The sequence below is a fragment of the Paraphaeosphaeria sporulosa genome, assembly GCF_001642045.1.
Source record: "Paraphaeosphaeria sporulosa strain AP3s5-JAC2a unplaced genomic scaffold CC84scaffold_17, whole genome shotgun sequence".
NCBI classification, from domain to species: domain Eukaryota; kingdom Fungi; phylum Ascomycota; class Dothideomycetes; order Pleosporales; family Didymosphaeriaceae; genus Paraphaeosphaeria; species Paraphaeosphaeria sporulosa.
Window position 1 is genome coordinate 222,009 of NW_017253376.1, and position 12,291 is coordinate 234,299.

Below are 12,291 nucleotides of genomic sequence, written 5' to 3' on the forward strand. Positions count from 1 at the left end.
AGGCGGATCGCACGCAGTGTTGTGCGGTCATGGGTTGCACGGTCGCCCTGCGGGTGAATCATTGCTGGTGTGCTGCGCCACACCGGGAGGCAGGCAGGCGCCTCCCGACGCCAACGCTCGGTGATGTGGATCCAGCAGGCCGCGTCAAGCTCCCAGGTTCCAGTGCGCTCCGCTCACATTCCCCGTCCACGACACCAGCGCATGCGATTCCATGCCGACCGACACGTAGTTCACGTCGCCGCTTCACAAACACCACGCCCTCTTGCCGCGAAGTCCCGACGTGGTTCCGCCCCCTCCGCCAGCTGGCCTCAAGGCTCCGAGGCACCATGAAGCCATGGTCGCGGAAGGCCGCGCTGCTGCTGCTGTCAACCCTGACCGCGGTGGCAGCCGTCGACGTGGTCCTGGTGCGCCTCATCTGCTTCCGCATGCCATGCTCTTGCTGACGGATTGCAGACACAAGACGATTCGCAGAAATGCTCGGGCATGTACAGCAAGAAGTCCTGGGGCGGCCCGGTCGATCCCTTCATCGAGGTCAAATTCATAGACACGGACAAGAACAAGGAGCTGAAGGACCCGACCGTCAGCGTCATAGTGTGGGAGTGGAAGGACTCGACGCTCCTGGGGAAGCAGACGGGCGACGAGGTTTGTTGCGCTGCGCACCCGGGCCATTTCGCGCAAGCTAACTCTGCCTCAGCTCGTCTACATCTGCGACGACCAAAGCATAAAGGCCAATCTCTGCAATGAGACGCACAAGGCCGAGTGGATCCTCGCCGACGACTACGAAGCAAAGTCCAAGAACCTCATCCGCACCGAGGCGATGCACCTCGACAAGAAGAAGCCTATCAACTACCCCAACAAGGACAATGCCGAGAAGGTGCCGCTCAAGACGGGCTACTACTGCGTGGCGACGCTGCCCTTCACCGAGGGTGTCAAGTACGAAGCCATTGTGACATTCCGCAACGCGTATGGAGAGCTGCCCGCCGCCCAGATACCAAAATTGCCCTTCTACGGCGGCATCACCATCGCATACTTCGTCGTCAGCAGCTTCTGGGGGTTCCTGTACTTCCAGCATCGACATGACATCCTCGCCGTGCAGAACTATATCACGGCCATCTTGGTGTTCCTCGTCCTGGAAATGCTCATGACATGGGGCTTCTACGACTACCAGAACCGCCATGGCAACAACCTGGGCGCCAAGGTTCTCATGATCGTGGTCGCCGTTTTGAACGCCTTCCGCAACTCTTTCTCGTTCTTCCTGCTCCTCATTGTCTGCATGGGATATGGTGTGGTCAAGCACACTCTCGGCAAGACCATGGTCATTGTACGGTGGCTGGCTGTGGCGCACTTTGTCTTTGGTGTCGTGTACGCCATTGCGTCGCTCACAATTCGACCAGACGACGCGGGCCCGCTCGTGTTGTTGGTGATTCTTCCACTCTCCGCGACTCTCACGGCCTTTTACATCTGGACACTCAACTCGCTGAACCTTACAATGAAGGATCTCATGGAGCGGAAGCAGCACGTGAAAGCGGACATGTACAAGAAGCTGTGGTGGTGCATCCTGACGAGCATTGTCGTCATCTTCGGCTTCTTTTTCCTCAACAGCTTCACCTTTGCTGGCGTCTCCAGCCCCGATTTCGCGCCCTCGCACTGGCAAACTAGGTGGTTCGTCTTGGACGGCTGGCTCAACCTGGTATACTTTGCCGACGTATGTTTCGTCGCCTACATGTGGAGGCCCACAGCAAACAACAGGCGATTTGCTATGAGTGATGAGGTAAGTTCCTACTCTTGCCAGCGATGGCACGTTTGTTGACAACATCATAGATTGCACAAGATGACGAAGGCTTCGAAATCGCTTCGTTGCGCGACTCGCTGGACGAAGAAGAAGGAAACGGACCAGCAGCATACGACCCAGCGCCGAGACATCGCAGTCCTCCACCCTTTAACCGCAATGTCTCGCCGTTGCCCGCTCCCAAACCCCAGAAACCTGTTGTGCCGCCCAGAGAGAGTTTGGACGGCGACACGATATTTGCAGTGGGCGAAGACGACAAGTGGAGCGATGATGAGGACATGGAGCCTGGGAGCGGCGATGATGAGCGGGAGAGATTGACGACAAACACGAGGAAGAATGATTGAGGGCGGAGGTAGAGCAACGAAAAGAGTGTCGCGTGCATCAAGAAGGACCTCGGGTTTAGTGTGCTTGGAAATGCTAAGGGGTTCAGCGAAGGCGTTAGGCTATGTACATTGATGAGTATCTGTACCATGTAGGCGCCGTATGGAGGCATTGTCGGCGTTTCTGAATGACACTACTCGCTATCACATTTTGCTACTCCTGCTGTTCTGTCAAAATCCGCAACCCTAGGTCCACGGGGGAGGTGGGGTCTGTTGAGGCGAGGTCCTTTTCTTCCTCTATCCATCGCCAATAGCACCGAACGCCCGTGTGCCGATTTTGACAGCTGTAACTTGCCTCTTGTTGTTCTCCCGCAGTTGTTCGATATGGCGCATCTATTCGGTACAAACCCTGCGCCTGCCTGTCTACCTGCAGCTTGCTGCAGCTGATCTCCAGCCACATACAGCACCACAGCTGCTCAGCCTCTAGGGACAGGCGTTCAAGGCCACCCAGTGGGCATCGAATCAGGCTGGATGGGATCGGCTGAAGCAGCATAACGCAGAAGGACCGGCCACGTCAGTCAAGAATGCCAGTACAGAGGAAACGGCGAACATAGTCGCCGAACTTCTCAAGAACGGCAACATTGGATGAGCCTGAGCGCTACATGGCGTCAAAATTCTGGACTGCCGAGCCACTGTTCTTCGAGATGTTGATCTATGTCTGTGTATGGTTAGGGGTCGGGTGGCTATGATGGAAGGGTACGCTTTTCGACTGGTGGTAGGGTTCTCTTTCGCTGTCTCTTGTGTGAAGCTCTTATGATGTCTACTTAGCACGGGTCGTCATATCAGCACGAGCAATATCGATTGGAATTACAAGTTTCTATCGGTTCATGCAGAAACTGGACAGGCGCCTCGATGGGTCTGATCATGCTGTGCAGGGATGCACTAAACCCGTCGCTAAACGCCGTGAAGCTTCCCGATCTTTTGGTCACTACTGTGCGTCACTCTTTGCATCGCCATGATGGCTTCAGTCATTGCGCGCAGCAGGCGCCAATGGTCGCCCACCATCTGTGAGGCGTGTCTGGGCCATCTGATAGCATCGCGCGGAGCTGCTCCCAGCTCGCTCCGCTTCTTTTCCGCCACGACCCGTACGGCACGACCCGTCGACAGCGGACGCGCTTCCTACCAGCGCCCCGGATCTCGCGCCAACGTCAGCAGCGCACCAGCGAGGCTGCGAAGATACAACTCGACCCAAAATGCTCCCTTTGCACCCGAGGCCCCGTTCCTCGCCCGCGGCCCGGCGCCTGCATCATCCGCAGCGGGATGCGCCAGACTCAGCCATCGCCGCCTCATCGCCCTCTCCGGCCCCGACGCACCCAAGTTCCTGCAAGGCCTCATAACGAACAACGTCGATCCTTCAAGAGACACGCCCTTTTATGCGGCGTTCCTCGACGCGCGGGGCAGGATGCTGTGGGACGTCTTCATCTGGACTTACCCCGGATTGAAGGAGCAGATGGGCGTGGCAGGCGATTGGGCGTGCTACATCGAGGTGGATGCGGGCGAGGTCGACGCGCTGGCCAAGCATCTCAAGCGGCACAAACTCAGGAGCAAGATTACGATCAAGGTGGTCGACGAGAACGCGGACCACGAGGATGGGAAAGAGAACGTACAGGTCTGGGCGAGCTGGGGTTCGGAAGCATCGCTCGGCGAGTCTCACCGGAGCCTGGCAACTATCCCAGATCCGCGGTTCATCGGCGACAAAATAGCCATGTGCCGCTCGCTCGTTCGTCCCCTTGATACGACGCCGCCCAAGCGGAACGCGCCCCTTGAAGAGTATCACCGGCTGCGGCACACGTACGGCGTTCCCGAGGGCCCGGCCGAGATACCTCGCGAGGCCGCGCTGCCCATGGAGTACAACATCGATCTGGCCCAGGGCATCGACTTCAAAAAGGGCTGCTACCTCGGCCAGGAGCTGACCATACGCACCAAGCACACGGGCGTCGTGCGGAAGCGCATCTTGCCCGTTGAGCTCTCGACTGCAGATGCGCCGCACACAGAGCCAGACACTCACTTACAAATCCCTACATACACCGGAGATGTCTTGAAGGTAGACCCTGCGCAGTTCGACAGCGCGGACATCAAGCAACTGGCCGAAGACGGGGGCATCAAGAAGGGTCGGGCGGCTGGAAAATTAGTCAGCGTGGTTGGGAATGTCGGGCTTGCATTGTGCCGGCTGGAGATGATGACGAGCATGAAGGTCAGCGCCGAGGGCGGGACGTGGATGCCGGGCATGGAGTTTGGGGTTGCGGATAGAGAGGGACGCGTTGTCAAAGTCAGGCCGTTTCTGCGGGACGAGTGGGTGACGAGAGTGAGGGATATCTGGGATAAGAAGAGAACGAGGATATGAAGATGGTAAAGGGGTATCTTAACAACATGTAAACATCATCCAGCCGCCTGTGTCTTACCCTCCGCCTTGCCCTCCCGCACGTTCCGCCGCTGCTTCTCCCGCTCCTCATGCCCAATGTTGATGTTGAAGTGCTGCCCGCGAATCTCCTCGTACATCTTTCCCGCCGTCACACCACCCACCGGCACGGCCCACGGCCCCGTAATCGCCGTCTCGAGCTCCTTGCTCTCCACCACAACCGGCTCATGCGCCCGCAGCACAAATACAATGCTGTGCCTATACCTCTTCTTCACCTCCCCCGCCTCTTGCTGCTCGGTCGGAGTCGCCCCATACGACACGACCCGATGCCCGCCCGCTGGAAACCTTCCATTGCTCAGCCTCTCCAGCGTCCTCCCCACGGTATACGTCGCCTGGCGGCCCCCAGCCTCATAACCCCTCTCGACGCCGACCCAGCCCTCCCCACCCCAGACTTCCAGCCCAGGCACATCGCCCACCACCGCGCTCAGCAGGCCCAAATCCGCATGCGGCTCCGCAACCACCTTGGCGTCCCACCCCTCGTACCTGAAGATCCTCAACATGGACGCCGTCTTGTCGGCCTCGGCGGCACCCATGGCCTTACACGGCCCGACGAACCTCCTCAGCCCCGCACCGTCATCCGAAGGCAGTCCGAGCGACGCGGAAATCCGGCCGAGCGTCGAGTCCAAGTGGCCGCCCATGAGCCCCCAGTACCGCGCCGCCGGCTCCCGCAGCACAGCCGGACAGTACGCCGCCGTCCGCAGCGTGATGAATTCCTTCTCCCCGGGGATCTTGGACCACCCTTCCTCGGAGCCGAGACGGTGCTTCCACTGCGCCTTTTCCGCGTCGGGACTGTCGAAGAACTGCTGCGCTGCGAGGAAGAGGGCTTGGGCCGCGGCCTGCAGCGGATGCGCTGGGTTGGTGGGCAGCGTGAGGGTGGTCCAGCCCAGGGTGGGTAGGAGGTGTTGGTGGTGGGGGAGGACGAGGGGAAGGGGGGTTGGGATGAGCGGGGGGCGGGTATCTGATTCTATATGCTCCTTTGATTTTGATTTTGATTTTGATTTTGATTTTCGTTTTGAGCGGAGCCGCGAGATGAGGTTGGAGAGGGTGGATGTGGGTGTTGAGACGGCCATGATTGGGAGCGGAACTGCTTGACGGATGTGATGCTATGCTGTGCGATGCGGATACTTGTGTGTGTCTGGCGGAAAGCTTTCAAGGAACATGCCCCGTGGTTGTGGCCTGTGAGGGCGATATATGCGCAAGTGTAAGATGGGTAAGTGAGCATTTATTGATGGGTGAAATGACGTCACGTGAACCAAGGCACACCAGCACAGCCTCCACACCGTCCCTCCGGGAGATACGAGGCAGTTTCGCGATGCAACTGACAACACCCAGTAGATAAAGCTGATGCATTCCTAATGATGCTCCGACTATGCTTTTGCGTCCCTATCTGACAAGCCTACCCATGACTAGCAAGAAATAACCGCTCATGAAGCATCCCGCGTGGCCATGCATAGTTCGAATAGCAATTCCTACATGTTCCCAAACTCCACAATGACCAAGATCAAACCAGATCCTAGACCACCCAAGCCACCCATGGTGGTCGAGCTGACCCCATAGCATCAAGCTCTCTCAGCGACCTTTCCTTGCCACATCGTTCAAGAAACCTAATAGGAAATTTTTGTCCACCGGACTCTTGCCAGCACTGTCCGTCCCTGCCTTGCCTTTCCCCTTATCGACGCCCGTCCCTAATTCCGACGCCGAGACAGAGGTAGCACTCATGAAGCTGCCGTCCATCGAGGTACCAAAGCCATTGCTCTGCTGTGCTAGAGGTATCTGGGGGTATGAAGTGGGCGCGCTAGTCGGTGGAATTACAATACTGGGCGGCATCGTATCGCCAATGCTCGATATGCGCGAGCGCGAGTTGAGCTGTGCTGGGCTGTCGGTCTGACTTCCCGGAAGAGGGCTCACGGGGCTGATAAGGCCGGACATGAAGGTTTTTGGGGTCGGCGGTTGCGGAGATCGAGCTGGCGGGATAGGAACTGTGACCGATGGTGCCAGTGGAGACCCTGCGGTTTGAGTGGGCGATGCAGTGAGCGGCGCAGGTTTACCAAACAGAGACAGCAACGCAGTCTTTTGATCTGCGGGTATGCCATCCTTACGGCCGAAGGACGATGGATCCACGGCAGGCGGAGCTGGTGACCGCGAAGGAGGAGCTGGTGCAGGCACGGCCTGTGGCTGTGGAGAGGGAGATTTAAACATGCTCAGGAGGTTTTGAGTATGTGCAGAAGCAACAGAAACAGGTTCCTGCTTTAGCGGCTGTTGTGGTTGCGGAGAGGGAGATTTGAACATGCTCAGAAGGTTTTGAGTATGCGCAGAAGGTGCAGGAGCAGGAACTGGCTCCTGGCTCGGTGGCTGTTGCGGCCGCTTCAAAATCTGCGGCTTGAAAGGAGCGGCGGGAGGTGCAGCAGCCGGGCTTGCATTTGAGCTTCGGTCCTGCTCTGCGGGTGGCGCATTCTTTCTCGGGACAGAGCTGTCTCGCCTGAGGATCTGCTGAGGAACGAACATCTTCGGTTCCGGTTTCATGGTCGAAGGTGACGGTCCTCGAGAGTTCCCATTGAGGATATGTTGGGCATTCTTCTTTACAGTGTCAAAATCCGGTGCGTTGACGGGTCCACGGACTGTAGCCGTCGTCAACCCCGGCTTTTCTTGGCCACCAAAAGCGTGCAGCAAGTTTGGTTTTGCGTGCATGTCAGGCATAGGCGGGCCAGCCTCCGCTGCTGTATTCAGCTTCGCGTACCCAGGAGTTGAAGGGTAGGCGGATAACTCTACCGGCAGCTCTGGTGTCTTTGCAGGGACGGGAGACGCTGCTGAGATGGACGGCGATCGGAAGAGGTTCAGCAGAGAATCTTGGTGAGCATTTCTCGGCTTCGGCTGCGCAGGCTCGAAGTTAGCGAGGGGCGGAGGTGATTGGAATGTGGGCGGACTTGGCGAAAATGATCGGGTGCTTTGTGCTGGTGGCGGCGAGACAAAAGCGTCGGACTGGCGCTGGAGAGGTGGCGGTCTCGTTGCTATCGGTGTTGCCTGCGAGCTCTGTTGTGCTTGTGAGATGGGAGACGAGATCGCAGGCTTCTCGCTGATCTTGAAGGCGTTTAACAGGCCAAGGCTATGTGGCGTGAGCTTTGGCGGCGGTAGTTTTGATGCCGGTGGAATGGCAGGACCGTGTGCGCCCGGGAATTGCGGTGGTTGTGTGAACTGCGGGTCGCCGGTGCGCTGGTATGGCGGCGGGGCTGAATCATTAAACGTATGCTGAACATTTGGCGCGTGCGCTGAGAAGACAGGATTGGCGTGCTGAGAGGCGGGCGGTGACATGAAGTGACTCGGGGGATGGGGTGGAAAGCCATTGTGGTGTTGAGGAGGCATATGGTGGTGGTGCTGGCCTTGGAAAGGACCTCCCTGATGCTGATGCTGATGTTGGTGCTGCTGCTGGTGGAACGGAAACCGAGGCGGTGGCGGCATCTGGCCAAGTTGCAGCTGTCTCGGGTGATGCTGGCCATGTGGACTCTGCGGAGGCTGCGGGGTCGGCATGATCTGGTCGAAGGGTGTTCTGGGTAGACTGTCTGGGTGGGGTCCGTTGTTGCCATGCAGCATTGCAAGCAGCGGGTTCGGCGGCTGTTCTTGGACGGACTGGGGGGCCTCGACTGGCTGAGGTTGGGAAGGGAAGCCCATGCCCACACTGAGCAGCCGCTTGAGCTCGGCGGCGGGGTCGGCGACGCCCTGTGTCTGCGCGTGCGTCGAGACTTCGGGCAGTGCGTCGCTCGCGCGCTGACTCCTGCCCAAGTTCGCGACGAGCGCGGCAAAGCTTTGTTCCTCGGACAGCGTCTCTGGCATGGCAGCCTCATCGGCCGTCGTCTCGCCCAAGTCTGCCTCCAAGCCTTCGGTGTCGGTGATGCCAGCAGCGGGCGGCGGGACCGGATGCGAGCCCGCGGGCGCTCTGTGCCTGTCCTGCTTCCGCTGCAGTTTGATCCAGGCCTTCAGCGGGCCCAGGAAGGGCGCAACCATGTAGAAACTGTTGTCCTTGATCAGGTCCTGGCCGGGGCCCTGCTGGACCTGGTTCTTGCGCTTGAGGGTCGGGAGGTCGCTGAGCTTGTACCAGTCGATCTTGGAGATCTCCTTGCGGGTGCGCGGCTCAAAGTACGTGTCCATGGGCACGCCGCGAAAGACGTACAGAAGCATGCTCTGCTCGCGCATGTTGACGGGGATGCTCTTCATCTCGCTCTCCGGGCGCACGAGCCCGGCGTCCTTGAGGTCGTAGCCCGTCTCCTCGTAGACCTCGCGGATGGCGCACTCGAGGTCGGGCTCGTCCTTGTTGATCTTGCCGCGGGGGAAGCTCCACTTGGCGCCCTTCTTCCAGCCCTTGACCAGCACGGCGTGGGTCATGTCCTGGTTGAGCATGATGGCGCCGCGCACGGGCACGCGCGTCTTGTACTGCAGGAAGTGCTGGAAGGCCTCGAGGAAGTGGTCCTCGGAGAAGCCCTGGAACAGCGGGCAGTGCTGGAACATGCGCTGCGAGAACATGCGCAGGTTCATCGAGGGCAGGCGCGGGTCCAGCGGGCGGATGAAGTCTTCGTAGAACCATTGCGCCTCCTCGATCTGGAAGCAGATGCGCTCGACCGACTGCAGCTCCTCGTGCGGCAGGTTGACGATGAAGCGCACGCACAGGTCGTCGAGCCAGTCAAGCAGGCTCTGATTCGGGGATGTCATGGTGGGTTGCTTGGCCGGTGTCGCGCAGCATGCCTGGGTGCAGCGAGGGCCGACGGGAGAGGGGAGCTCTGCGGAGCTCTGGGAGGCCCAAACACGGCGGGGTGAGGGACGGCAGCGAGCGCGCGCGTCTGGATCTATGCTATCCGAGCACCGGTGTGTTCGAGAGACGCCGCGCAAAGAATGTGCGAGAAATGGGCACGTGAAAGCGTGTGATGTTGGTGGTGAGCCCGACGCTGGCCTCGAGTGCGGCATGCGGCCATGCACGTCGGGCAGCGCGACCGGCTGTGTGGCGCTGTGGCGCAGCGCTGTGGCGGTGCGGGCCTCGAAACGCCCCAGTGACGTCTTCGCGTCTGGGACGAGGACGAGATCAGGGACGAGCCCATGCAGTCGCCCTACGCCAGCACACCGCCAGCAGCGCCTTATTAGCTGCCCTTCTCTTCGTGCCCCTCGTTGATTCTACTCCACTTTGCCAGAACCGCAATCCGCTGCCTGTCCGCGCCTGCTATCCACAGCTATACACAGCTGGCAGCGACGCCCGTTTCAGCAGCCCAGACGACGAGAGCCGCCTGCCAACCGCATCTGCCCGAGCCCTCCAGACAGCCGCGCAGCCAGCCCACCACGCATCTCTTGGCCTGTTGCTTGTCTTAAAGTCAAGCAATCCTGCATTGCGTGTGCTACCCGTCCCAGCCCTCTCCAAACACTGCTCCCTCGGTCGCATCCCCAAAGGACGACAACACCGCAATCATGACGCAAGTCATCGCAAAGTATGCCGCCCGCAAGATGCTGAACAGCAGTATGGAAAAGTACAAGGACAAGGCCCCAGCCGATGAATATGTAAGTCGCCGCCAGCATCAACCCACGCATTCTTCCTGCCGTGACTACACCTGCCTCCGGATCGCCAAGCTAACCGCATTAGGATCCTTTCTATGAGTACATAGACCACCCCAGGAAGCCCGGCAAGAAGAAGAAGGTCAAGAAGCAGATCCCTGCCTGGATCCCCGAGCACGATGCCAACATCCTTGCCAAAGCCCGGAAATCGGCCTACAGGCTCGACTGCTGTCTCTTCAACTTCCTCGGCGTCCGCTTTGGCTGGTCTTCCGTCATTGGCTTTGTCCCCGTCGCTGGCGACGCTGCGGACTTCGCCCTTGCAGGGAATCTCGTCAAGAACATGAGCAAAGTCGACGGTGGCTTGCCGCGTGGTACTTTTTTGATGATGTTACTCAACATACTCATGGACTTTTTCGTTGGCCTTATTCCCTTTGTCGGCGATCTTATCGACGCAGCCTTCCGCGCCAACTCCAAGAACGTACGCCTCCTGGAGGAGCATCTCGACAAGAAGTACAAGCCCCAGGAACTCGTAGATGACGACAGAAGACAGAAACGACACCCAAGACCCGCTACTGTCTATGAGGACTTCTCTGATGACGAGTACGAACGCACCGGCGTCATCAGAGACGGCCGCGACGACCGCGATGCAGTTCGACAGCCAGCCCGAGCACATTCAGCTCGCCGTGACAGGATTGCGGACGAAGAGATGGGCTATGACCGCAGTGACAGACGCGACGACCGGCCCAGCCGCAACAACACCAGGAGCAGTCGACGCTAACGCTTAGGTGCTGACATCTACTCTCTTTTTCGCGCAATAAGTTGCTGTTTTATCGTTCTATTCCTCTGTTTCTGCACGGTTGATTTGCCACGGTCAAGATGCCACTGCTAGACTTGCTCTTACGAATGAAGCATTCCAAGATTTTATAGTCCTCTTATTGTTGTACAACTGCTGTAGTTCCATGTTTGTTGCGTAACAGCACTGTCGGCTCTGTAATACCGTATTAAGATTGTAATAATACACTGTAACTTCATCGTTGCCCTCGGGCGGCACCTTCCATCATGCTTGCTGGAGCATTGTAGGCCAGCTACGCGCTAGGCCCCAATCGTAGTCCACCTGCCTAGGGTCCTTCATCACTTGTGCACTCACCTACCGCTCATACCGTTTCGTCAACCAGGGTCTTTCCAGGAACGTTGTTTGCCCTGCCTTTCTTTTGGACCTTGATGTAATCATAAAACCGGCGCTTAGACTTGTCGTCTCGTTTTTCTACCCATGGCTACCGTGTTCCATTGGTTCTTTCACTATCGACGTCCACACCACGCACCACAATCCGTCCCTACGCATCATTGCAACATGTTATAGCTCTCTTCATCACCAGCGGATTATCTATACTACCCCTCCCCTAAGCACCCACAGTTGCCAACAAAATCCCAAATTTGTGGTCTTAGACATACATACCGACGGCACCAGAGAAACAAGGCCAATGAGAAAAGTGTCACAATTGTGAACCAGCGCAGATGTCTCTTCATTGCAGGCCTCTTCTGTACCCTATGAAATTGAATCGGATCTCCTCCTCAGACGCCTTAGTACATCAATGCTCTGTGGGGCCCTTCAATGTGCCAACTGGAAGATCTAAAGGAGCTAGACTGGGATACAGGGCCACCGCTTTACAGAGCAACGAGGCTAGGAATCCGGGTGCGTTATTTGCCTTGAGACATGCAAAACTAGACATGGACAAATGTTAACATCCAGCGCTGACATCACGGCCTCCACTGCATCAAGTATCGTAATACGACACCGCTACACCCCAGCTCCAACTCAGACTTCCACAACAAGCGGCTCCTCCCCTCTACTCTCCCGCCACGTGTTCGTCGCGCTCACCATCTCCCCACACCCCGCGAGAAGGAACGCCCACTTCTTCGCGAACCCGGGAGAGATCTCCCAGCTGCGGACCAGCCACGGATCGCCCCAGACCAGCAGGCCGCGCGACTCGACGTGGTCGAAGCCGTCGTACAGCCCGCCGCAGATGTCGTCGCACATTTCGTCCTGGTTGAGTGTTGGGGGCGAGGAGGCGGAGGCGAGGATGAGGTTGTCGCGCAGTGTGGGGCAGGGGACTGAGTCGATCCAGCCGTCGTGCCTAGGTGGCTTGTTAGAGTGGGGTGGACGAAGGGGGATG

The 12,291-nt window shown here is 58.4% G+C and overlaps 6 protein-coding genes across 6 annotated transcripts in view; 3 read left to right on the top strand and 3 right to left on the bottom strand.

The window, feature by feature from the left end:
* The first annotated feature begins 131 nt into the window (after positions 1-131).
* On the top strand, positions 132-2,569 carry CC84DRAFT_1158339 (uncharacterized protein). Its single transcript, XM_018177045.1, has 4 exons — positions 132-404; positions 454-642; positions 695-1,771; positions 1,822-2,569. The coding sequence occupies exons 1-4, from the start codon at positions 327-329 to the stop codon at positions 2,131-2,133; spliced, it is 1,656 nt and encodes a 551-aa protein (XP_018029127.1). The 5' UTR covers positions 132-326; the 3' UTR covers positions 2,134-2,569.
* An 852-nt stretch (positions 2,570-3,421) lies between these two features.
* CC84DRAFT_1049351 (Aminomethyltransferase folate-binding domain-containing protein) lies at positions 3,422-4,495 on the top strand (the record flags this gene model as incomplete). The annotated part of the gene is made up of 1 exon (XM_018173453.1): positions 3,422-4,495. A coding segment is annotated over one exon (1,074 nt), but the record flags the coding sequence as incomplete, so codon positions are not given.
* Positions 4,496-4,530: 35 nt separating this feature from the next.
* Positions 4,531-5,913, bottom strand: CC84DRAFT_424906 (uncharacterized protein). Its single transcript, XM_018186176.1, has one exon. The coding sequence runs from the start codon at positions 5,656-5,658 to the stop codon at positions 4,549-4,551; it is 1,110 nt and encodes a 369-aa protein (XP_018029129.1). The 5' UTR covers positions 5,659-5,913; the 3' UTR covers positions 4,531-4,548.
* Positions 5,914-5,926: 13 nt separating this feature from the next.
* Positions 5,927-9,510, bottom strand: CC84DRAFT_1169913 (uncharacterized protein). Its single transcript, XM_018179787.1, has one exon. It carries the CDS (start codon positions 9,287-9,289, stop codon positions 6,158-6,160), a length of 3,132 nt encoding a protein of 1,043 aa, XP_018029130.1. The 5' UTR covers positions 9,290-9,510; the 3' UTR covers positions 5,927-6,157.
* A 161-nt stretch (positions 9,511-9,671) lies between these two features.
* On the top strand, positions 9,672-11,158 carry CC84DRAFT_1169914 (uncharacterized protein). The gene is made up of 2 exons (XM_018179788.1): positions 9,672-10,123; positions 10,206-11,158. The coding sequence occupies exons 1-2, from the start codon at positions 10,034-10,036 to the stop codon at positions 10,893-10,895; spliced, it is 780 nt and encodes a 259-aa protein (XP_018029131.1). The 5' UTR covers positions 9,672-10,033; the 3' UTR covers positions 10,896-11,158.
* Positions 11,159-11,896: 738 nt separating this feature from the next.
* The window catches only part of CC84DRAFT_425113 (uncharacterized protein), a 1,674-nt gene continuing 1,279 nt past the window's right edge, over positions 11,897-12,291 (bottom strand). The window contains exon 6 of the mRNA XM_018186177.1: positions 11,897-12,252. Coding sequence (XP_018029132.1) covers positions 11,934-12,252 — 319 coding nt within the window. The 3' untranslated portion in view covers positions 11,897-11,933. The remainder of the gene's footprint in view (positions 12,253-12,291) is intronic.